Here is a 25,009-nt window from a genome sequence, read left to right as displayed (position 1 = left end):
GATGAAGACCAGATCACATTTTATGACTAGTTAAAGCAGGAAGCCATGTAATTCCAAACCATTCACAATCCTTTTTCATGGCATTGTATACAGTTTGTGCACCTGACTTCCAGTGTATATGCTAGTGTCAACAACACTTGTATGCTTGTTACTGAGATCTTGCAGTGGTATCATCATCATGCTATGTATTTTCAAATTCCACCCTCAACAGATCTCTTATTTAAGTAGAAAATAGAGCTGTAACATTCATTTCAAATTATCAGTTTCATGCCTAAAGCGACATGTGATCAAATATAGCTTCATTAAACTGGTATTGTTTCTTTAGGAGGGCTTGCGGGCCCAACAAAGCAAAGCCAAAGCAAATGCCCAGAAGAAAGAACAGCAACAGAGACAGCTAAGAGAATCCCTGCAGGCCCAAGGCATCAACAGTACCAAACATATGTACCAACAGAAGCAAATAGAGAAATTGAAACAAAAACAAGAGTATGTCCTTTCTTCTCCTCTTCTCTCCCACTCTGTCCTCCACTCCCACTCTGTGCAGCAGTGTGTGGGTGTTTTCTCTCACTGTGTGCAGAGAGGAATACATGACCCCATTTCACTATAATGCAGTGCTGCTGATTTGCCATTTTCAGGGAATTTGAGAACAGGCAGAAGTCAAAGAGGCTGGCAATTATGGCAAAAATCCTTCAGGAGGAACAGCTGGTAAAGAGCAGGAAGAAGCACCAGGTATTACTGCCTAAACCCTCAGCTACTGACAAGTTGCCATCTGTGGGGAGGACAAAAGAGAAGCTCCTATACTACTTGGATGCTAGCCCTCCATCAGCCACAGAGGAGAAAGCCACAACTGTGAGTGGTTTATAACATCTGAGATGCCAAATGACTGTGTAAAGAGATCAACTGCATTCTGAACAATTATGACCTGATATGTGTGTGTGCGTGTATTTGTCTGGCAGTTAAGACAGTTCAGTGACACCAGCAGTTCATCGTCAGCTTCCTCTGACATTGAGGACCAGGAGGAAACCATGCTGCAGAAGATGGTACACCAGAACCTTGCTGACAGCCTGCCTGAGCCCGAGTTCTCTGGGCTGTGGGACCTCGAATACGAGGTGCACATCACTAACAGCCACAGCCTATCACAAGCAAATACTCGCTGCCAAAATTAAACACTCATAAATCATGTCCCATTTACAGCAGCAGTTTTTTGTGGATGTGCTTATTGCCTATTTTTGAACACATGAATTCCCTACCTGCAATAATAGAAACAGGGTCAAAATGCAGTTTCACTTCCCAGTAGCCAAGCCTTCAGTTTGTTAGTGTGCTGCAATAAAAATGAACTTAAACAAGCTATCATGAACCACTACAGTTAAGATGATTGCTGGTAGGTTAAAATTTCTGCAGTCCACGTGTCGAAGTGTCCTTGGGCAAGACATTGAACCCTCAAGTTGCCCCCACTGGTTAGAGCCATCGGTTGAGTCTGCGCCGCAGATGGCTGCCTCAGTTCTGTACTGGAAACAAATTCCTTGTGTGTAACGTACTTGGGCAATAAAGGTGATTATCTCTGATTAAAACTAGCCCATTAGCTTAGTGCGCTAGGTGCCTGTAGGCAGCTAGTACTAACTTTCTAATACAGTCTGAGAGCACCGTAGACCTTAGAAATCCAAATATTTCCCAGAATTGTGGTGTAGGTAAAAGCCTATCAGTTCTATTGTTTTGTGTTTTTTAAATCTAGGAATAAAGTGCTTTACTCAAAGGCTGCTCCCTGGAAGTTGTTGATAGAGGCACACTTTAAATCTGGGGCGACAGGCATCACTTTTCATTGTGTTGAGGCCTCAGAGCAAGCGCAGTGTTGCAGCTCAGAGCTGTGAAGAAGTGACAAGTCAAATGGAAGTGATCTGTCCTCCTAATAGACAAATCAGACTGATGCCCTCATCAAAGAATACTTACAGTATCAACCCACTGTTGGCTATTGCAACAGATAAACACAGCAATGTAACAAAGTTTATAAGAAGATTCATGATGGGGAAAATAATGATTAAATATCTGTATTCACTTTAAGTGCTTCACAATACAGAAAAAACCCATCTTATCCCACATTGCCTGGCAACATCACATACTGTATTCTGTATCAGCGTGTTCCAGCTAGGAGGAGTTTTTGTCACTGACTACAATCTGATGCTAGCACCTAGTGCAGAGAGAAAATATGCTCATTAAATACAATTTTGTGATTTAAATTGTAATTTTAGGTAGAGTTCCTGTATGACTGCTTTGATTTAGACATTGAACATTTGTGAGCTGACCTTTTATGTGAATTTTGGTGCTACAGCCAGACTAATACTGGATTTAAAAATTCAGCGATGAATATACTTTCAGGTATGCTTTTTTAGTAATCAGCATATAAATTATGATAAAGATCCCTTACATTTGCTTTTTAATGAATTGTGACTGTGTTTACTCGAAAACTATTTTGTAATATCTGCACTGCAGTTTCAGATATTTAAACTATTAGTTTTAGACAGTGGTCAGTGACTTTGACTTTCCGACACTGGAAAAACTTGTCATATGTTCTTTAGGTAAAGATGGAGCATACACAGATACAGCAGTAGAAATGTCTCCCATTTTTTCATATCACAACAGACTGTGCCCCTCATTTTTAGTCTTCATGTTATTTCATAATCCTTCATGAACTATGCTTTCTTTTTTTTTAAATAAACGACATATGGTGCATATATCTGCATTTAGTCAGACAGAGGATATGGTTCTCTTTCACGCAGTAGCTGCGGTATTCATGAGAGAAAAGTAAAGACGCATCTCATACAGACCCTAAACCTTTGGTGAGGCGCTGATGAGAGAACAGCAACTGAAAAGTAACGTAACCTTTTTTTTATGTACATATAACATAAAGACTAGATTATGTCTCCTAATCACCAGGTGTGCTATGTGTGGTATCAGAGTACTTTTAAATCTATAACATTTCATGCATCTTGCTTTTTTCTATCTAATGTTGCCTTCTATATAAAGAGTCATATTAATGTCTGCGAATTTTAGGTTTGTTATGTTATGGTGTAACAATTCTACTGTTTCATTGCTGAAATTGACTGCATGTTTACAGAAGCTCCTGAATGAAAAGACTACATTAATGCAGACAGATGTAAATCAGAAAGAACCTCACATGGCTGTTGGCAAGTTCAGTGTTCCTGCTAAAAAGGTTCATGGAAAAGAGTTCAAAGGTCCTCCGTTTATCAGTAAACCAGAGGGCATCCTCTTCAAGGTACCACACTACTTGTTTTGTGAACACATCACCCTTTATTGTACTCTTTATCGAAACTTGATCATACAGTAGGATGTCAGGTCCTCTAGCATCATGAATGCTAATAATTTATAAGGATAATAATAATAATTTGTGTGTTATGTGCATGTTGCCAATTTAAAACTGTATGAGTTTTTGATTATTCAAGTTTTGGCAAAGGATTTTAGTAGCAACAGAATGCAAACAGAATTGTTAATATTTTAAATGGTCTGTTTTAGGATTTTGAAGTGGGGAAAATGTATAAGAAGAAAACTGTCCTGACTAACATCACTTACAACACTAGCCACTGCAAGTTTCTTGGGGTCTCCACTCAGCTAAAGGATTTTATCTTTGTCAGGTAAGATTTTTACATTGTGAAAGTCTGTAAACAGTTTGCAGGATTACAGATGACAGCAGTTGCCTTGGTATAAACAGAAGTGGACTGTAAATCAGCAGCATATACTGTACAGCATGCACTTTATATTCTACATGTGTCTGCTGTTCTTGACCTTGGAAGCAAAATATTCAGTCAGTTCTTCCCAAATGATGCTTTGTCAAGTACTTTGGCGTCTGATACAGACGCTGAAGGGGTACCTTTGGTGCCTGTATGAGACACTGAGTTTTCAGTAGAGAACAGTGTTCACCCACATACATCAGTATTTGATGGCCAGAGCAGCAAGTTCAGTCACGTATTTCCTGTGACATAGTATATGAAGGGAGAAGGTCCTTGCTGGGAGGAGGTGGGTCAGATTCCAGTGCCAACCTACTTGCCTTAGTTTGTGCCCCTTTACTCCAAATACCATATTGAGGTCAGTTCTTTATATTACAAGTTTACAGACTAGGGCTTTCAAAGAAACCAGCAGCTCCAGTTTGTATCACAGTGGGACAGTTCAGTCTCTGTGGCATTGCTTCAGGTATTGTAGTTGTTTTGAAAATATAATTTAGAAGACAGAGCTTCTTCTGTTGTAACTATGGTAGAGCTAAATGTGTTTACAGCAACAAATTCTAGATACTGCTTCAGTTATCACATGGAAACATCTGCTCAAATATCACCACTTAGGACTTTAAAACAACCACTTCTTGTCATTTTAAAAGATGACGGAGTGGACGTGAAAGCAGAACCTGTCTTCCCACATATGAACGCCAGCTGAGCTCACCACGCTCACAGTTCCTGTTATGAGACTCCGTTCAGTGAGTCAGGCTACATCTCTGCTATCTCCTCTCTCGCAGCCTGCAAGCAGCCCACAGGCCGAGCAGAGATGCATTGTTCTCCAGGTCACTCACTATGTATCACTTTCCCATCAGCTCCCCCATGACTTGATGTGGTTTTTTCATCTCTCTTTTGTTTCTGCCTGACTGAGTGAAGAGTTTCCCGGGCTGCAGCAGGGTTAGCTGGAACTTACTGATGCTGTTACTGAGGCATAATGCTGGACCACTTGTCTAAACACATCACCTTCTATTCCACTATTCAAAACTCAAATGTAGCCAACACACACTTACCAAATAGACTAATGCACACACACTGTATACTGTACATTATACCCACTCACTCCCTTCCATGCCAGGGAAACACAGTATATTACTGCAAACTGTACTGCAAAAGGATCACTGGCAAAGTAGTGTAAGAATAATATAATTTGGTGTAAGGAAAGGTCTAATTTAAAAACAATGCATACACATGCTGACAAATTCACCTGTCATACACCTCACTAGGTGTCTGTGTTTAATGTGTGAATAACCTGCTGACTATTCACACAATAAAACCTACAATATTGAGATCAGTCGTGACAACTGCCAAGCCTTTATGGCTCACCCAGCTACAAACATTAGCACAGCAGGAGAGAGAAGCATGAACCAGGAACACACTGGGCTTTTCAACACCAGCGCATGGCTCCCTATACGCCCCCTGATTTTCTAAAAATGTCTTTCCATCCCCCTACACCCCCCTCTACCAAGCGTAGGTGCATTTGTGCCAGAATGGGCTCTGCTGTATCTTTTCACTAGTGGGACAAAAACCACAACAGCCCAGGCTTGCCAGACCTAGTGAAAAGCCATTGTACAGAAGCTGTGTTTTACAATTGGTGTCACTTCCTAGTATGTACTGCAAATGCCTAGCTGAGAGGAAGACACCCCTCTGTGGTTTGTGGGATTAGTTGTGAGATGGAGCCTAAGACTGTAGTAGAAATGGTGATACTCGTCAAAATCTCGGGCTGAGAACACACCTACAGCTTCTTTAATTAGGTCCAAATCATGCTACAATGAGCTACGCAGTTAGATTTTTCATCCAGTGTATAGATGTTCATTAATGACAAAACTGTTTAGGGAAAATTCTAATTGAACAGGTACCTTCAAGTACAATTGAAATTAAATTGGATGTTTTTATTTAGTACATTATAGTTTTGTAGAGATTTCATTAAGTCCAAACATTTGGAGTCATTCTGAAATGGACCCATTGAAATAATACCTTCCAAAAAAGACAGCTATTAGAACAAATTCAAAATGTGAATGATGGCCATATGTATACCATTATTATGGCTGTGTCCTGGTGGAAGTAGTTAGCTTGAACAAGTTGCTGCACTTGCCTGAGCCTGTTGTTTTATTAATCATCTTTGGTAGTCTGTCTCCTTAAAGTAATCATTTAATATGAGCATCAGTTACAACTGCAGCTGGGCTTTATATGTTCTGTAATAGAACCATGTTTATGTCTAATTAAAAACAATCCACCTGCATATTTTCAAGCAGTTTCATTGTGGTTTTTGTTACACTGAATTAATTCTAGTTTGGTTAAATTCATATAAAAATGCTCTTAGAAACTTTCTGGTTTTGGATTTTAAATAGATCCTAAAACTACAAACAGAAATATGCATTATACTGTAGCCATCAGATGTAAACATCAGAAATTTCCCCACTGTGGGATCAATAAAGTACCTACCTACCTAAATAGAGCAAGATTTCACTTCTGTGAAATAAATACAACAGCAAGATTATATGAGTAATATTCTTGCACACATCATCAGAGTTTCAATGCTTCACTGTAGACTGCTTTCACATGTAGTTATGAGCGTGAGGGTGTTTTAACTCTGTTGAACTGAATAATGAACTAAGATCGCTTATTGATTTACTGTAGGAGAAGCCAATGGGGAACAGCCAGAACGCTCAGCTTCATCATTTCACATCACGTATGGCCTCATTTGCAGGACTTTATATAGGACTGTACCAGGAAACACTCACTCAGCATTTAGTCCCATGTGACCTGTTCTATTTTTCCTCACTTGTCTTTTCATGCCACCTGTCTCAAAGCTAGGAAAGAAAAATGGTAGAGATAAAAAAGGAAATTGGCCAAAGAAAGAAAGAAATTCTGATCATGTGCAGTGTAACATTTATAATTACCACCAGACTTACCTAACAAAGGGGAATCCTTTCACATGCTTCCAAGTCACAGTGGTGAGCTGCTCCAAGGTCCTTTACCTGACAGCTGGACCAGTGACAAACAACTGGTTTCATTCAGACATAATGATCCACTACTCATCAGTTAATAATATTATGCAGAGATTGCTGATTATGTTGTTGTTTGCTGTTTGACATAGTATTTATTTCATTTAAACATTGCAATTCCAAAACTGCAGCCATAATATGTAACAGTGAAACATAAAGCAACTTCTGAGTTCATTAAAATATTATTTGTGGTGGTCCACAGCTATTCAAACCATGTGTAAGAAAAGGCTCTTATCAGGTTTGAAAATTATTTGTGGCTACAGGCATCTGATAGGACTAATTATCTCTACATATTTTCAGTGACGTATGAAGGTTTTGCCTTAGTTGCTCGTAGCTAACCCAACTCATCATGTCCACTGAACGCAGCTGAGCCATGTCCCATTGTGTCTCTGTTGCAGTTAAAATGTCTTCAAGTACTCTGTTCCTCAGCGGCCACATTTCTGATATTGCTGAGAGTAGTTTTACCAACATTGTTTGTGTTATACAAGTAAAATGCTGCATGCAGTCTTACATTTATTTTGTACAAGCCTGCGTCTGTATTTATTACATAGCACATCTTATTAACAAATGGACAAATGTAGTCTTCATCCTCCATCAGAGTTTGAGAAGTTGACATAAAAATCAAGAAAAACTAATATGAACCCTTTTTTTTAGTTTTGGACACTTTCATCCTGTTCTACCTTTGGGCCAAAAACAGCAACGTGGACAGAGGATAGCTCATCTTCTATGCATGAAAACTAGCATGTGTGCATTCACATTAAAATGGTTCTAACCTTTTAACTGGATAACAGCATTACCAAGATCTAACAACATTTGTTATATTTCTTTATAATACCTAATTTCCTTCCTAATTATTCTTGCATGTTTGTAAGTTGTTTTTTTTTTTTGAGAATCCTCTGTGCTTCTCTGGCTGTCTGCCTGCTATATTCATATTGATCTGCCCTTTTCTTGAGTTGCTGGAAGGGCAGCAAGTTAGCAAGCTCCGCAGCACAACATTAGGGTTTGTGTAAATGTGTGCTGTGAGATACACGTGACACTTGGAAACAGCTCAGACCTCATGCTACTTTTCTCATCACGAAATAAACGTTTGGTTTCTGGTATGGTTTGCATGTGATATAAGATTTGGCTGTGAAATAATAACTGAACATTCTGTTCCACACTGCACTGTCTCCATATGAAACAACTGCTATTTTGTTCCTTTTTTTTTTTTGTGTCTAAGCATTAAGCTGACTTTTTGTTATGGTTATGTCTCCAGTTTAGTCCTAGTCCACTCTCAGGACGTTCATCATACTTCAGCATTTCATCTGAAGCTGATGATCATTTGTTTGAGCCATGCAAAGATTCGCACTAGATGTGCTGACACAAACAAACACTGCCTTTACATTGTGTTGGCATTGTATGTCTAACAAATAAACTATTTTAGTCTGAGTGAGCATTGTTACCTTTGTCTCAGCTGTGTAATGGAAGGTTTAATAACCACTATCTTATTCAGAACTTGTGATTTGCGTTTCAGCTTTGACCCTCCTGGTTCTTTATCTGCTGGGATGTCCTTTGAAATACAGATTGTTTTCCAACCTATGGTTAGTTGCATCACTGCTCCAATTACACCTACACTGCATGGTACCATTAACAGACTCATAGGCTCAAATCTGACGCTGGTTTTTTAGTGGTTTTAATCCTTTTGAGTCTATTAAAATGTGAAGTTTATATCTGCATATCAGCATTTTGTCAAATTGGAACAAAGTGGAATACGGATAGTGTTAGCAAATGAGGTACACAGTGATAATCAAATCCAAAACTTAACATCTGTGTACCTTGTAAAAAATGACTCAAAGTTCTGTAGTTGGATCTAACATCAGACCTTTATTCTGAATTAAATGCCAGATAGCCAGTGCTGCTATGAAGAAACACCATGTTTTGTTATCTGATTCCTGCAGATCAATGAGGAACTGGAAGGAGAGGTCCACTTTGCATCAACACTGGGTCCTTTCTCTGTGCCCGTCAGATGCACCGTGAAGAAATGTGATGTGAGTAGTGTGCTGTAGCCAACTTACAGAAAATTACTGGACATTAAAAATGACTGTCAGTGTAATTTTATGCCTTGTTACAGGCTATTTTTCTGTCTTGAAGGGATTTTTTTTTTCTTGCTGTATATTGTATGTACACGTTATAAACATACATTTGTTAACATAGATTTAGGTGGTCTACTTAATTGTAGTTTTAGGTTGTTAATAATGTTATAATAATTATAGGATAAATAAGAAATAATATTCAATAAATATGTACTCATTCACACTGTACCCTGTTTATTTTCCACAGAACAACAACACTGACTGCCTATCATCCCAATATAACAGTCTAATTGCATTAATGTGTGTAAAACTATGCTCAGCTCTTCAGTGCTGATGCTAATTAATTCATGTACTGTTTCCTATTATGTCCTTTCTCTAGATGGAGGTTGACAGTCAGTTCATTGACTTTGGTTCACACGTGGTGGGCCAGACTATTTCGCGGACCATAACTTTGACCAACAAGGGTGCACTGGCCACACTCTTCAGCCTGGACACCTCCACATCTCTCAGTCCAGAAACTAGCCATGTCCAGATGCCATCCCAGGTCTCTGCAAACTCATGCCAGGTCAGACCATCAATATGGACCTCAAGAGGCAGACTAGAATACCTAGTCAATTCACCTGAGCAGGTCTAAAGACAGCAATATAAGTATGTATAAAATCAGACCAATGTGCGTTATTGGCTGACAGGAGACAAGTAGTCAAAACACAACATCTGACAACGAGAAGAGCTCTGCATCCATGGATGCTGTGCAACTTCAGCCAGAGCAAGAGAGTCAGAAGCTCTCTGAGGCATCACAACAAGAGCAACCAGGTAAAGTGTTGCACATATGCACAGTATTCATTTAATGTCAGTTTCACCCTAAACTTAAGTTCTACATGGACCTAAAAAACTGAAACCTGAAGCTGTACTTGCATAAGGCCTAACTCTGGCGCCAATCCCAGCCAGCAATCGGGCGAAGGCGGGGTACACCCTGGACAGGTCACCAATCCATCGTAGGGCTAACACATAGACGAACAACCACACACACGCATGCACTCCTATGGGCAATTTAGAGACACCAATCAACCTAAGCTGACTGAAATATGTCAACAACTATTGGACAGATTTCTACAAAACTTTGTAGACATTCATGGTTCCCAGATAATACATTCTAATGACTACAAATACATGTACCAATACATCATGACATTTACATGAGCAGAGGGTTCACCTTGCTCTCACAGCCGGTGACAATGAAGCTTCTTCTCTTTTGTGATATCAGATTAGAAGTCTTCATCGCTACATTCAGCACTTTTCCTCAGCTGATTCTTTGATAAGCTGTTCAGTCTTTTGTTTCTGCTCTGCTGGTTGTGGAAGAACTGTGCTCAAGCGGCTCTGACTCTGTTTTTATATTTAGTTTTTTTTTTTTTTATTTGCCATCTGCAGATCCCTGTCATATTTACAAACTGAAGTGTATGCCCGCACTGCCATGAAGTCAATTGATTATGGTGACCTTGAGCTTGAACTTGAGGTTACCATGAAACCATATTTTGGTTACTGTTACAAATCTGATCTGTCATCTACTCTTCTCTGAAGGCAGGTTGACCACTCAGCAGTAAAAATGAAAGGTTTTCCCTATGTGTGTGGCAGTGTCAGAGGCTTCAGCAGCACATCCAGAAGCTATTTCTGAGGCTTGTGTGCTCACTGATGTGGACGCTCAGGTAGATGAGAGCCCCCAAGACTCCAGTGACATAAGTCTAGGAAATGTAAGTATGTTCAGTTATGTCTTACAGCAACACTATTGCTTTCAGCTGTAATTGTGAAATCACTTGTAGTATTCTGCATGTTTAAAGAAGGTAAAGATGAAATTTATGGCACAGAAAATGAGAAAAAAGAAGATTAAAAAATATTTATGAACATGTCTCTTTTCACAATACAGTGTAAGGATATCATTGATTTGTGGTCATTTTAAGGGTAAAATCACAGCAGGAGTCAGTTGTAGCCTATATTGGGTACTGGCTAGTTGGTGGCTTGTACTGTATCTCAAATATGATGCTTATGATGTAGTTTGATTTATCACTTATTATAACTTACTAATATAACAGTGGTTTTCTATGGAAAAATCTTGGTTGGAGAAGATTCTTAAAAAAAACATTCAATTGATTGTATGCAACTATACATGAATGTGTTAGACTGTTTTTATTACTAGCAATAGTCATACTAGTAGCTTTATCTTAATCTAATTTTAATGAGCTCTGTGGAGTTTATATTTTGACTTGGATGGTACAAGATAGGCCATGGGGTTGTTTAAATGACATAAGTTCACCTTCCTGGGAGCATGGATCAAATAATTAAATTTAGTTGTGGTTTTCCTAAGAATGCAAAGTTGGTGTTGTGAGACAAGAAGAATGTTTGTGTTCCCCAGAGGATGAATACTATTTATTATTGCCCAATACTTTGGTTTATAAATACCTGTAAAACAAATGAGATTCCCATCTAACACAAAATAGCATGCTAAACTAAGGTAAACCTTACACAGTACCTGTTTAACATCAGCATGTTAGCATTTGTGTTGTGAGCATATCAGCATGCTGAATTCAGCATTTAGCTTAAAGCTCTGCTGTGCCTAAATACAGCCTCATAGAACTCCTAGTTTGGCTGTATACTTTCAGTCTTTCCAAAAAAGATATGAACTACAATGTCAGCTAAAACTGAACTGATGATGGCTATAGATAAAATGTCAGGCATCACTAAAATCATTTAAGTACCAATTACCTTAGAGGGTTATGAATACCAAATTACACATCTCTTTGTTTGGTTATTGTTGTGATATCTTGCTCAGGCAATTTTAACCTTTGTCAATGGACTAGCAGAGAGACACCTGCTCTGTCTGTGAGGAGACAGGCTGTTTTCTCTGTCTGTAGAAGACTCTGTTTTTTTAGCACTGACATCATGCGTGCCTTGTGGCCTGTGCGAGGTTCTGGAGTTGTTCAGGGTTCATTATGTCTCTCTGATGGGGGGTTAATCACCTCTCCCTCTGTGCTTGTTATGGCAGTGCATATTGCATGTGCCCCTGGCTCGATCATTGTCATTTTGACTGATACTTTAACATTGTATGGTTGAAGCCTTGTGTCTTAAATGGTGGATTATCCATCATCCGTCATGGTTCCACAGTAATGAGTTGGCTTCTGCATGAATAGCTTCCTCCTCTCTTTTGTTTTTATTATTCCTCTCCAGCAGTAGAAAGTAACTAAGTACATTTACTCACATACTGTACTTGAGGACAATTTTGAAGTATCTCTGCTTTAGTATTTTCTTTTTTTGCTGCTTCGTACTTTGACTTCACTACATTATAGAGGCAATATTGCAGTTTTTACTGCACTACATTTATTTGATAACTTTAGTTATTTTTCAGAATCAGACTAATAAAAAATACAGTATAATCATAAAACTTCATTGATCTCTAGTGGAAAATTCACAAGCTACTCAGCAGTACTTCAAATTCTAAGCATAAATACAAATTAAAATTAGCTCCACCTTTACCAGTTGTAACACTGAAGTGATGAACACAGTAATGTAACAATTAAAATCTTATAATATGATATAGATTAAAGTTAAATGAACCCTTCTGTATAATGAGCACTTTTACTTGTGGTATTTTAAGTATAATTTGATGCTAATATTTTTAAACTATGGCATTGCTACTTTTACTTTTGGGTAAGGAATCCAAGCACTTCTTCCACCACTGTTGCTTTCATCACATTGGTGCTTTGTAGTGGTGCGGACAACCCGCACTGCCTATCACTGTTTATTTGATTGCACGCCATTTGAAGTTGCACACCTGAGTGAATTTTGCTTCCGCTACATGGGTAGAAATGGTTTTGTGTCATAAATTAAAACAGTTCAGCTTAACTGTGTCCTGTGTGTACCATCAAAATAGAGACATGGTGAAAAGTGCTGGTATCCCTATCTAGCAGTGCTCCATGTTGAAATTAAAAGATAAAGTATTTTGTCATGCATAGAGATTGTTTTAGAGATACTGAACTATATGATAAAAAGGTTAAATATCTAATGTTTGCTTGTCCTGTGTGATGTGCCCTCCCTCAGGTTAGAAAGGGGGAGATTGGACCTTTTGAAAGCATCAAACTAGAAGTTCTTTTTACTCCAACCATTCCAGGAGAGGCCAAACTGGAATTCCACATCAAGTTCTCTGACTTATCCAGCAAACCAGTAAGACACATGTTTTTCTCTTGTCAGTGTCATAGGTAGAAAAGAAGATCAGGGTAATGGTTTTAAATGTTTATGGTTTTATTCAAATCGGTGTTACTTTCCGGAAATGATTTGTGACTAAAGACAATTTGGTTCAAACAGATACCCATCAATGTGAGGGGTGTTGCAGTCAGTGCTCCTGTATGGGTCGTTCAGCCCAGCATTGATTTGAAGATCTGCATGTTTGACTGTGTCTATCAAGACAGTGTCGTTTTCCAAAGCAGGTGGGTCCCTGACCAAAAAGCATTCTTAATACAGAAGTGCTCCAATTTGTCTGCACTGTGGGACCTTGTATTTATGCAGCTTGAACAGATCACTGTCAAACCCAGAGATGGACACGAGAGCTCGAAGTGAATCCACATTACAGTACTATGCACTGTTTGTGTGATTGATTTAAGTCTGTATTAGCATTATCTACAAACGTCAAGTGCTGCACTACTTTTTATGTCTGCTATTTGTTGTTGAGGTAATACAAGAATTTTCTACAATATGCTTATACTGTAAATGAAAATAAGTAAACTTTTTATTATTATAAATAAGTCAATTATGATGCAGAACTCAAGAAAATGAACAACTAACTGTCTGCCTTGTTAGTAGTTATATAGTTTTTGTCAAGGTAGTGCAGCGTGTTCTTTTATGAAGAATAATCGGAGTCAAATATCACCTTTCAAACATTTATTATCATGACTGAACAGACCATCGAATAAAGCAATTTACAGAGCTCTGGGTTCCATCTCTATCTGAAGCCCTGACCTCAACAGCAAAACTGTTCAACTCGTCTTCAGGATGAGAGGGAACCCTGTCGTCCTCCATTCAGTTGATTTTATACAATTTCAAATGTGCCGTTGTAGGCTGGTCCAGTCCTCTCGTGCTGTTCTATTGGTCCATCTATCCATCCGTCCTCCTCCTGCATCCTTTCTGCTTCAATGGGAAAGGCATCTTCCTAAAGATGGAGGAAATCCTACTCTGTCTAAATTCCTACACTCACTTCTTTCTTTGTTTCCAGCTAACTAACTACACTATATAAAACATGGCTTTCCATTTGGCTAATTAAACTGTCTTGCCTGTGTGTGTCTGTATATTGCCTTGCCTTTGAAGTTGTCTCCTCTTCCTGACTTTTAGATCTAATCTCTTGTCTATTACCATTGGTGTCCCAGTGACCCCAAATTCCCTGGCCTCTTCAGCCAGAGGTGATAATAAAGTATCTGTGGACCCTCCTTGTCAAAGCTGTAAACCTAATGAAATTCAGTGTTTTAGTGAACCAGTCCCCCCTTGATGTTAAACAGTGCTCCAGTTGACTGACACAGTAAATACTGACCAGTGATTCAGTGAACACATAAGGTGACATGTAACTACATAAACATAACTGTAAGATTAAAGTAGGTAAACTTATGTATGCTATAAATTAAATCTTAACTATGATAGAATTATCATACGCAAACAAAGTAAACACACAGGTTGACTAATCAACAAGCATAATGTTAATCTTCTACTAATTAAGTTCTTAATTCCTCAAATGTTAGAATCAACCTTAAAGTATGACTTTGTTAATAATTTTACCCAACAGTAGGAGACCAAAGGTAGTAAGAGAGTGGGAGTGTTTACTGTAGTTATTGTACTATTGTCTGAAGCACATCTGATAGACAGGTGCAGACGAGACTGAAGTCATACAAAAGAAGGGAGGGAACACCCAGTTTATTGACAAAATAGTGTTTTGATCATAGACCTTCATTTCACATTTAACTCACACTATGAAACATCTTTATACACAGGCTGTAACATCTGATCAAAAAAGGAGTTGAATCAAAAAATACCTGAAATGATTACACTGTTAAAAACTCATAAATGACAAAGACTGTATAATAGCCTCAACCTAACTAGATCACTGCAGAAATTAATGGTGTATTTCCACTTTTATTTGTTGTCATGCTTGGAAATATTCTTGGAACAGAGTCTGGAAAGTGGCATGGACTGCTGATGAAGCATGCTGGCTCATCTGCTGAATGCAATCTTAAGACTCCCTCATAAACTCTCTCTCTGCCACGCAGGCATTTTCACAGAAAAACGGCTCATGGAAATCCCTTATGACTGGCGAGGCCAACTTACGGTAGTTTTCAGCCAGCCCAGACTCTTTACATAACTACACTTAGAACTAAGTGGCGTATTGAAGTATTCAACAAATGTGTGGACATAATAAAATAGAGATGTAGCTGATAAATTTCGGTCTATACAGCAACATAAAACAAAAGTAAATCGTTTTTGATTATGGGTGTGATACATTATGATGCACACTGCAGGTCAAGAATACACCTGGGACAGTAACATTTACAGACATGTGGTCCACCACCTGTCATTGTGTCACATCATGTGGGGGAGAGAGCGTGAATGTGTGGGGGTGAGGGATTTCTGACAACTGCCATCTGGCACGCTGGAACACCCGTACATGTGACAACATGACAGCATCAGTGTGAACAGCAGCTTTTAAAGTAAAAAAAAATGTTTGCTGCAAGTTTTCCCTAGATTGTGACAGATTTGTAAGAGAACAGAGCAAGGCATCACTGAATATGGCTCTGTTGACTGTGAGCCAGTGATTTAAATATCGCTCCTACTAATTGAAAGAAATTTTAAGAGGTTTTTAAGTGCAGTGTTTGACTTTTGTTTATTAGCCAATGTTTGGAATATTCTGAGCACAGTTGGCAGTTTTTCCTTTTCGGGAATGTTTTGTTTTTATTTCAAACACTCAGCCTGGACTTTTAATACCTCCTCCACTGGCACCTGCTGGGGAGCTGAGTATTCCTGTCCAAACTTAAGCCACAAAAACATAAACAACCAGCTTCACAAAGCCTTCTGTCATCACTTTCTTTATTAACTGCATGTCTAATATGCCCGCTGTACCTTGTTTTAGTTCAACCTGTGTCTTGTGTTGATTTCCTGAGGAATAGAAACACAGGCGATAAGAAGAAAAAGCTGTTATTGCAGGTGGTTATTATGAAATATATTATGTAGTATAACATCAATATAAGTACTGTGCTGTGTTATGGGGATGGTTGCCTAATCCCTTGCTGTGAAGGCTTGGTATCCCATGAGGCTTTGGAGTACATGTACAGCCACCTGGTCCTATCAAGAAAGGGCAGTGGCACTGCTGTAGCCATGGGCATTCAGAAGCCAAACAGTCAGTTATATGAGTAATTTCTTGTGTAACCTTTCTGCAACATGGCCTGACATAGTTTTCACTAAACCATAATCATCATATCTCATTATCAGAGATGCTCTGTTCAGCTTTGTTGCGGTATAAAAACGTCACCTCGCTTTGTCTCATGTATGTTAACATGTCATTTTGAGCGACTTGCTGAAATGACTGAGTTTTGTTGAATTTTGTCATTCCTCTAGGACAGTCCCTGCACTCCAAATGGAAAAACTCTTTCTCTGTGGACTTTGCTTTGTGCATGAAGGCACAGTCATGTTGAGTCAGGAGAGGGACCTACATTTTTTTTATTGTTGTGTACAGTATTTTCTTGAAGTGTAACCAAGGACCTAGCCCAAACAATAAAAAAACACCCCCAGACCAAAAGTATGAAGACTTTAGGTGTCCATATCATGTAATGTTGCTCTATAGTGTCATAAATGCAATAATGTCAGTTCAGAAAGACAACATATAAGCATATAAATCTTAGGGATCAATTTTAGAATCTCACTAAAAACTTTAAGAAATCGTTGCCCTGAATTAACAGCATTTGTTTTAAAACATAATTTTACAGTCAAATGAAACAAAATTGTTATTCTGATATGAATGTTACATACTCAGCATCACAATGTTTTTTGCCTCAAGAAGCAAATTATGTGAATGCCTGTAAACTCATATGTAAACCATTAAGCATAGCCTAAGAAATAAACTGGTCACAGACAGCTAGTAAAAAAAAAAAAAAAGAAAAGGATCAGCTAAATTCCCCACTTAATTGAAATCTGTAATTGCCCTAAATGACTATGTATCTATGAAGATTCCTTCAAGAGTGATTTGAAGGCCATCATTTGGCCAGAGTAAATAAGGTGCCCCAATATACCTCCCAAGTGTCCCTGAGAGTCCTTGCCTCAGGGAAACAACCATCTGCTTGACCTCACTGTTCAAAGTGGGTCATTTCATTTAAGAACAGAATCAAATCTCAGTCTGTTTGGCTACAGCTCACTCATCACTTACCTTTGTACCTTTGAGGAAGAAAACAGTCATAACAAAATGTTATCACTGTATCCGGATATCACCTCTAGCAAATAGAGAGGGTTTTTTTTTTGACTGTTTGTACAGTCATCATTTTATGAAGGTGTGTAAGTGTGGGCTGTAGTTCGATGTGTTGGAGAATTCCCAAAATGAAGAGCCATTAATATCACAAGCCTCAGCTATAACTGAGGCTTGTAGCCACAGGCATAACCATCTGGAAAATGGGTGACATAAACATTCTGGACTTGGGGTGAATCACTCCATACAAAGTCATTTCTGTAGATGTCACTCAAATATGTCTTTTTATGTCCATTCTCAGGCCTCAAGGGATAAAAGGTTTGCACTGTGATGTCCATTGGGAAAAGTATCTGAAATATATATTTTTGTTGTTGCTCATCCTTTAAGTGTCAGCATCAGTAGCCATACATATGATACAGTATAATGTATTCTAGTTGTTTTGAAGGTCATAAACGTAGCCTTGCAGATAACACATTATACAGTACACCTGCTACAAAGAGTCCAACTCAGTATCTGGTACTGTAACATGTGATTTACATCAGACATCAATGTAGTGAAAGAATACAGGTGTTCTTTTCATAGAGAGGTGAAAATAAGTCTGTGGAGGTCAGAGTAGTGCATGTGCAAGCAGCGCAGGAGTTTGTCTCCTTGTCCATAAGTGTTAAATAAGCAATATGTTAAATATTTACCATACTGTAATTGTTAGCTTTTTATAACCTTAATTCTGCTGTAGTTTCAATTTACAGATATTGTAGGACTATATCATTTATAAATGTTACCCCCTGTCTTAGATTAATGCATTCGGTACATTAGCACTATGTGAATTAAACCATATCTCTTGCATGACAGAGCCAGCACAGCCTTGAGGCTGACCTTTCAGTTGTGCCCGGAAATGAGGAAGCACATGGAGATTCTACCAAAGACTGGCTTCATACAGGCTCAGTCAAGCTTTAACGCCCAACTCAGGTTCCTACCAAGGTAAGGAAAGGACACACAGAGGATGCAATGATAATGGAATCATTGGAGTGTTCATAATCTTATTTTAGACCGTAAGCTTATTAAGATTCTATCAGCATCCTATGAAAGTGTTTCTGTCCAAAGGAGACTTGTATGTTTTGAGCCAGGCTTGCAGTTTTGTGATTTCCCATCCTATGTTCTTTTAGCCAGTGTCATGAACAAAAGCTGAAAAAAAGATACAAAACACACATCAGAAAATCTGGTTTTTTTTTTATAGTTTTTTTGTTAAACAGATTAACTCGGTTGTGAAATTTTTTTCAATTGTGATTACTGAGTAAAATGAAGTATTTTCTTTCTTTTAACGACTTTGGCATTGCAGTACGCATTTTTGTCAGTTCTAGGCTTGACTACTGTAATTCGTTGTATTCTGGAGTGAGTCAGTTGCTTCTTTCACATCTTCAGATGGCCTATTGACAAGCTTGCATAAATATGAGCATATAACCACTATACTGGCTTCTCTTCACTGGCTTCCAGTTCGCTTTCAAATCGAGTTCACGTAGCTGATTTCTGTTTTCAAGGCTTTAAATGACCTGGCACCTCCATACTTCGGTGATCTCATACGATGGCACACACCTGCTAGATCTCTCAGATCATCAAATATGTATTTACTAGAGGTACCAAGGTCTCGCCATAAACACTGGGCTGATTGTGCCTTTGCCGTGGTGGTTCCTAAACTGTGGAATAACCTTCCTCCTAATGTTAGATCTGTTACAGGCCTGGCTATGTTTAAGACTTTCTCATTTTCTAGGGCTTTGGACAACTAATTGAATTTGATACTTTTATTAATCTTGGCTTTTATTTCTTTCTATTTGTTATTTTCTTCCAATTTTAAATGTTTTACCTCTGTTTCCTTTATTTTATTTGTGTAAAGTACTTTGATCAACAAGATGGTTTAAAGTGCAATAAAAAAAAATTCTGATTTGATTTTAGATTTGATATTCAACTAGTTACTAATTGATGTAACTAGTCCAATGCTGAGATCCTGATGTAGCAGCGTCACTATAAAGAAGTCAGATAGGAGAGGTTTAGCATTTGGAAGACAAATAAATAAATAGATAGAGGGTGCTTCTGATAATGATTTCTAATGACTTTGAAGGAATGGTAGTATTTTCTACAATAATACAGCCTCTATATTTAGATGGAGAGTCGGGAATTGAACTGCTGTTTGAATGCCAGGAGAGTGGATAGGGGACCCCCAGGGCAAATATGAGAGGCATGCAGTATGTAAAACTTCAGCGTGGGTGCAAGTATTCTTCGGTCCACCCTCCATTTTCTATTTACAGTTCAGCAGTTTTGTGTATTGATAGCTGAGAGAATATTGATGAAATAAATAAATAAATAACAAGAAGGTCATTTTTTCCATACATGACAAAAGTTAGGGAAATGTAATGGTCAGCATCCAGCAGTGGTGCAGGAGGGGAAAGTGGCAAAATGTCAGTAATCTATCTTAGTGATCGGGTTCTATAGCCTTACTTGTGCTGCTGCTGAGATGGTGCAGCATTCACTAACACAGTTACAGCTACCACCCCCTCTTTACTCCTTCTGTATCACACTTCTTCTCTCTGTCTCTCTCTTCCACTTCTGTGCTGTCTTCTCCCACTCTTTCACACATACAAGTCTTTTTCTTGGCCTCTCACCTCTGTGCTTAATGATACTTCTCTCTGCTCCTTCAATTTCCATCTAACTACATCTATTTTGCCTCTCTGTGTTATTCTCAAAAGTCCTCTCATCCCTCTGTACATCTACCATCCGCCACTGCATATATACTGTATGCTGGCCCTGATTCTGCTTACATAACCTTAGACACCAGAATCAGTTTTCTGTGCTCTCACTGACAACACTGTTGTTCAGTTTATAGCAACTGATCTTACTGTGTAGGTTTGGGCATCGGTTCTATTGATTGTTTTACAGCAACTTTGAACTCACCAAGTTAATAGCTGAGGTATAAGACAGAGGAACACCACTAAGTATGTCTGACAGTAAACTGATTAACTGAGTTGCCATTCAATTTCATTTAATTAGACTGTTTTTGTTTGGGAGTGATCTTTTTTTTTTTTTTTGCCCTAAACAGTTAGTACTGTAGCGTGTGACGTATGTGTTAGCAGTTGCTAGATGCAGTTACCTATACTTGTGACACCTGAAGAAATATACCAACCTAAGAATGTATTTTTGTTATCAGTTATATCTGTAAGAAAGTACAACCTGCACAGTTGTGATAATCTCATGCATGCTTGCCACCATTTTTCTGGCAGTACATTTCTATAGACATTTTCTGGCTTGGCCAAAGGCATATGATTTCAAATCAATATGAGAGGAATATGCAAGCAACTTTAAATGCCATCTTAAGAGCCCTAATTTACAAATTGTCAACATTAACACTTTTCTTTAACCCTGTTCACAGTGAAGTACTAGCTGTATCCATAGTTTATCAGATATACTTAATGCAACAGTATTATAATAAGAATATTTGGTTACTTGCCAACAACAATACTGAGTCACAGTCTTGGGGGAAGAACCTGAAAACCCTCATAATAAACTGATACCTTTCAATCTCCTGAAAATCCTTTTTTATGAAACTTAATCCTTCCTGCTTTATTTTTTTTAAATGCCTCACTGGCACATTTTTATGTATTGTATGTGCTTGAAGAGTGCTGCATTTCATGGTTCAGTAAGTGTCTCTCTTATTTATTACTAATTCTACAACTTTCTTGCCCCGTGACTTCTATTTAGAGCTGTAACATGTTCCCATACTGTGCCTCTCATATATTATCATTTTGCTCAAGTCACAGAGTCAAACATCTGTTTTACTAAACGATAAGTCTCTAATTATCTAAGTATCCCTGAAAAACCTGAGGGTTATCTTTCAGGAAAATGAATGCTTTGCTCTCATTGTAATGATAATACTTAGCAGCACAAACTGGGACAGAACTGACTGTCAAAGCTAAGATGCCTCGAGGCCCTAAAGAGTTCCCTCCACCTGCACCGAAAATTCACACAAATCATACCAGGTGATGAAAAATAAATGTTTCCAGCATGTCAGCAAGCTGTGTTCCTGTATATGTCATATCTGTCATGGTTGGATCTCACCTTCCACTCTGTAGGTTTTTTGGTAGGTTTGCCTTTGTTTTATGCAGCAGCGGTGTGCCATTTAAAATGACACTGCCATGTCTTCCTAGTCAGAGGCTATGATTGGATTTCCAAACCCTCATTAGCAGCACTGCTTTCACTCACTGTCTTATCCACACACATACACTCATACACTGTTATATCAGGCTTCTAATGACTCATAGCTTTATTCTTTACACAGGTGTTTTCTTCTTGCCTTCCCTCTTGGGAGAGAGTGAGCACATTCTTGTTTCCTGCTCTGGAGGATTGTGCTGAACCTGCCCACATGCTTTGCTTCATCCCTCTCTGCCTGTCTTCCTCCACTTTTATTTGTCACCATCAAGCCCACACTTTTCCCTCACATATCCACAGCATTGTCCCTTATACTACATAAACCCTGCTCTAGCTAACAGAAATGCTGCTCAGTTACACTGCAATGGGCATTTAGCTGAAGTGCCTGATAGTGTTCATGTTAGCCAATTTTGTTTGGAAGAGGAAAATATTTTCTTATTTTCTTTTATTATTTTCAGTCAATACAGACTTTGTGGTGGATGCTCAAAATGGTTAACTGTCCTCATAATAGTCGAAGACATACGTCAACTCAAGAGTTGTTATTTTTGTAAGTCATCTCACAACAACCCACACAGTTCTGTCCATCTTATCCATACATGCCATCATTTCTATGGCTGTTTTCCTGTCACTTTATTCATAAATGTAGTCAGCTAGTTATGTAGAAAGATGATGTCCCGCTTCTTAATCCCACCTACAAAGCTCTGATTGGTCAGTAGTTTCTCCAAACCAGGGGATGCAGCCATCAAATCAAACCTATTTAAATTGATAAAGAAATCAGAAATGTTAAAAAATATCCACATTTATGTCTTGTAAGATTTAGAAATTAGCATGTGAGCTATGTTACATAGCCATACTCACTTATGCCATTATGAGAAAGATGTATTATAGTTTTCATACTCACTTATGCTATTATGAGAAAGATGTATTATAGTTTTCAGTAAATAGTATAGCTTAAATAAAACATCCTGTATGTAGAGAATTTCAATTAACACATTTTGAAATGGCTGGAGGGATATTTGTTTCCTTATTTGTGCTGTGTAAACCTGTGATGTTAAAAGCATGAGACTAGGGTTACTTGAATGTGAGCTTTTAGGTATAATCTCTGAAGCGTGAGGCAATATGTCCCAACCCAGCAGTTCAGGCTGATAAAAGGGAGATTACAAGTATGATTTAGTACAGATTACACCAAACAGCTCTACCAGCACTGTCACTGCTGGTTCACTGCTCACACCAGGCTCAGACGCTTTGATGATGCAATGAATTGCCCCTCAAACAAGATGTCCTGTTTGATTAACATGTTTTTGAAGATGTTTTTTGGCCATGTACTACATTTTATACCCATCTATTTCCATCCCTAAGTCTCTTACCCCATCATAAGTTCTTGAAGTTTCATGATTAATATGTTGTGTGAGTTTTTGGAGACTCACTGTCATGGATTAGGTGCTTCTCATCATTATCACTTTTTTACTTTCCAGGTTTTAAAGGATAGACATATCGAGTCAAGTCAGTCTGCCCAAATCTTTCAGTAGTTCCTGGTAAAATCCTTTTACAGATAGGCACTACTACAAAGTTAGAGCTATTGTGTCATTAAAGACTGTAGAGGAAGTTACTTTTGGACAAGATTGTGGATAATCTGGCTACAGAGAAGAAAAGCACACAACTAAAGCTGTGCAGGACAATGACAAATCTGAAACCCCATCCATCCACTAAATTCTCTTGAGCATATGGGCCTGGCGATGTCCCACCAGGCTTTTCCACTCTGCCCTGCCAAGCTAATTCAAGAGTGAAGATCCAGCAGTAATTCTATTAGCAGGCAGAATAAGAGCGCTTCCTTAAATACACCCTCTGTGCTCACTGGCCGAGTTATGGAGGGAATGTTTTTACTCCTCTTCATTAATGCAGAGATGTAATTTTATTTTGAGGAAGTGATCTATCAGGTTTTGAGTCACTGAGAATGCTGTAGTAGAACGGCATGTTTACAGTATTTGCATCCAGCAATGTGGCCTGGGAAATATGAAACACAAACCTGTCCTTGACCCCAAAGCTGACAGATTTGCTGAAGGCGAGGCTTGGTTATAGTGCTTTGAAAAAATAGTGACATCTGAAGAGCCTTAAAATCACTGACATTTACAGCATTAGCTCTCAAGCCTTCAACCAGTTTTAAGAGCATAAAGAGGAAAAGACAGAGAAGACAGCTGATAGAGGAGGAACAGAGGAAGAAAGGAACAGCAGAGAGAGAAGGATGTTTGGAGAAGAAGAGACATACTGGGAGCCACTGCAATTAGTCACAGTTTACATGATAATGAACTATACATACAGCAATTATATATAGTGTGTATGTATTAACAAGAGAGTAGCTCTTGACACTGGAGGATATTGAGGGACTGGAGTTTTACATAAGCCTGTGCATGACTACTGGTCCTCTTTGAATCATACTTACGTCTCTCATCACCATGGTTACAACCTACAGTAGTGTGGAGGCGCACTCTACATCTCCCTCCTGCTTTCCCTGGTGAGCCGATCCTGCAGTTATGGGTTAACGTAAAGTAATGGGTCTTCAGGGTCTGATTCTTTATCATTCTTTGACAAACCTGACCGTGGCTCATGGATTTTTACTGTTAGTATGTGATGAACTAAAAAAAAATCAAAAATACAAATAGCCACCTTTAAAATCACTGTTGCAGTTATGTTTTTGCTCCACTCTTCATGATGTAAACATAAAGCCTTTTAATGAGAAAGTGCCACTTTGCATGATAGTGCCGTCTCCCATGCTGTACCCCTCTTATAGGCGCTCCTTATCCAAAGATGCCAAGAGGTTTTTTGACAGTGACACAAGTGTCCTGGAGGTTCCAGTGACAGCGCAGGTAGCAGGCCAGGTATGTATCGTATTTTACACTGCATACATACAGTCAGTTATACAGTAAACCTCCCCCGTAATCCTGAACACAGTGCTGTTACCCTGCAGCACAGGTCATGTGTCCTATTTGTGCCTAACAGAAGCAGAGCCACTGAAGGTTGTAACCTATTTTGCTAGTAACAAACTAAAATTATCTCTTACCCCCAAGGCCCAGTTACTCCATGGGCACTAATAATTTAGGCATAAGGGTTATTACACATTTTTTCAATGAAAATGTCCCCAGAAGCTCAAAATAGGTAAACAGGAATTTACTGTGTGTGTCATGTTTTAACGTACATTCATTTTGTTCTGTTGGTTCAGTTATTTGATTAAATTGTGCGCCCTCCTACATGGGGTTTTGCTTTTCTTACTTCACTAGATCATGATCTTTGATTCCCTCTGGCTGTTTTTCCATAACAACTGTAGCTACAGCAATCTGCCATGCCAAACTGATGGATAAAACAAGTTCTCTTGGCTTGTTGTGTACAGTGCAGCAAACATTCATCTGGGCACTCTAGCATTTGCACTTCACTGCCATTCCTCTCAAAATGTACAAATCCAAATATCCTCAAGGTCCAGGTTGT

General features: G+C 38.6%; 1 protein-coding gene across 2 annotated transcripts in view; it reads left to right on the top strand.

Annotated features, from left to right (window-relative positions):
• The window catches only part of cfap74 (cilia and flagella associated protein 74), a 43,722-nt gene that overhangs the window by 5,140 nt on the left and 13,573 nt on the right, over positions 1-25,009 (top strand). For both annotated transcript variants that reach the window (XM_020612474.1, XM_020612473.1), the window contains exons 10-23: positions 326-483; positions 633-846; positions 954-1,106; positions 3,110-3,268; positions 3,526-3,644; positions 8,295-8,361; positions 8,719-8,808; positions 9,233-9,418; positions 9,543-9,666; positions 10,486-10,601; positions 12,943-13,065; positions 13,207-13,328; positions 18,185-18,313; positions 24,318-24,405. In XM_020612474.1, the coding sequence (XP_020468130.1) occupies positions 326-483; positions 633-846; positions 954-1,106; positions 3,110-3,268; positions 3,526-3,644; positions 8,295-8,361; positions 8,719-8,808; positions 9,233-9,418; positions 9,543-9,666; positions 10,486-10,601; positions 12,943-13,065; positions 13,207-13,328; positions 18,185-18,313; positions 24,318-24,405 (1,848 nt within the window). The remainder of the gene's footprint in view (positions 1-325; positions 484-632; positions 847-953; positions 1,107-3,109; positions 3,269-3,525; positions 3,645-8,294; positions 8,362-8,718; positions 8,809-9,232; positions 9,419-9,542; positions 9,667-10,485; positions 10,602-12,942; positions 13,066-13,206; positions 13,329-18,184; positions 18,314-24,317; positions 24,406-25,009) is intronic.

Source organism: Monopterus albus, unplaced genomic scaffold (assembly GCF_001952655.1).
Source record: "Monopterus albus unplaced genomic scaffold, M_albus_1.0 scaffold126.1, whole genome shotgun sequence".
Classification (NCBI taxonomy): domain Eukaryota; kingdom Metazoa; phylum Chordata; class Actinopteri; order Synbranchiformes; family Synbranchidae; genus Monopterus; species Monopterus albus.
Note: the sequence above shows the minus strand (reverse complement) of the source record. Positions and strands in the feature narration are given on the sequence as shown.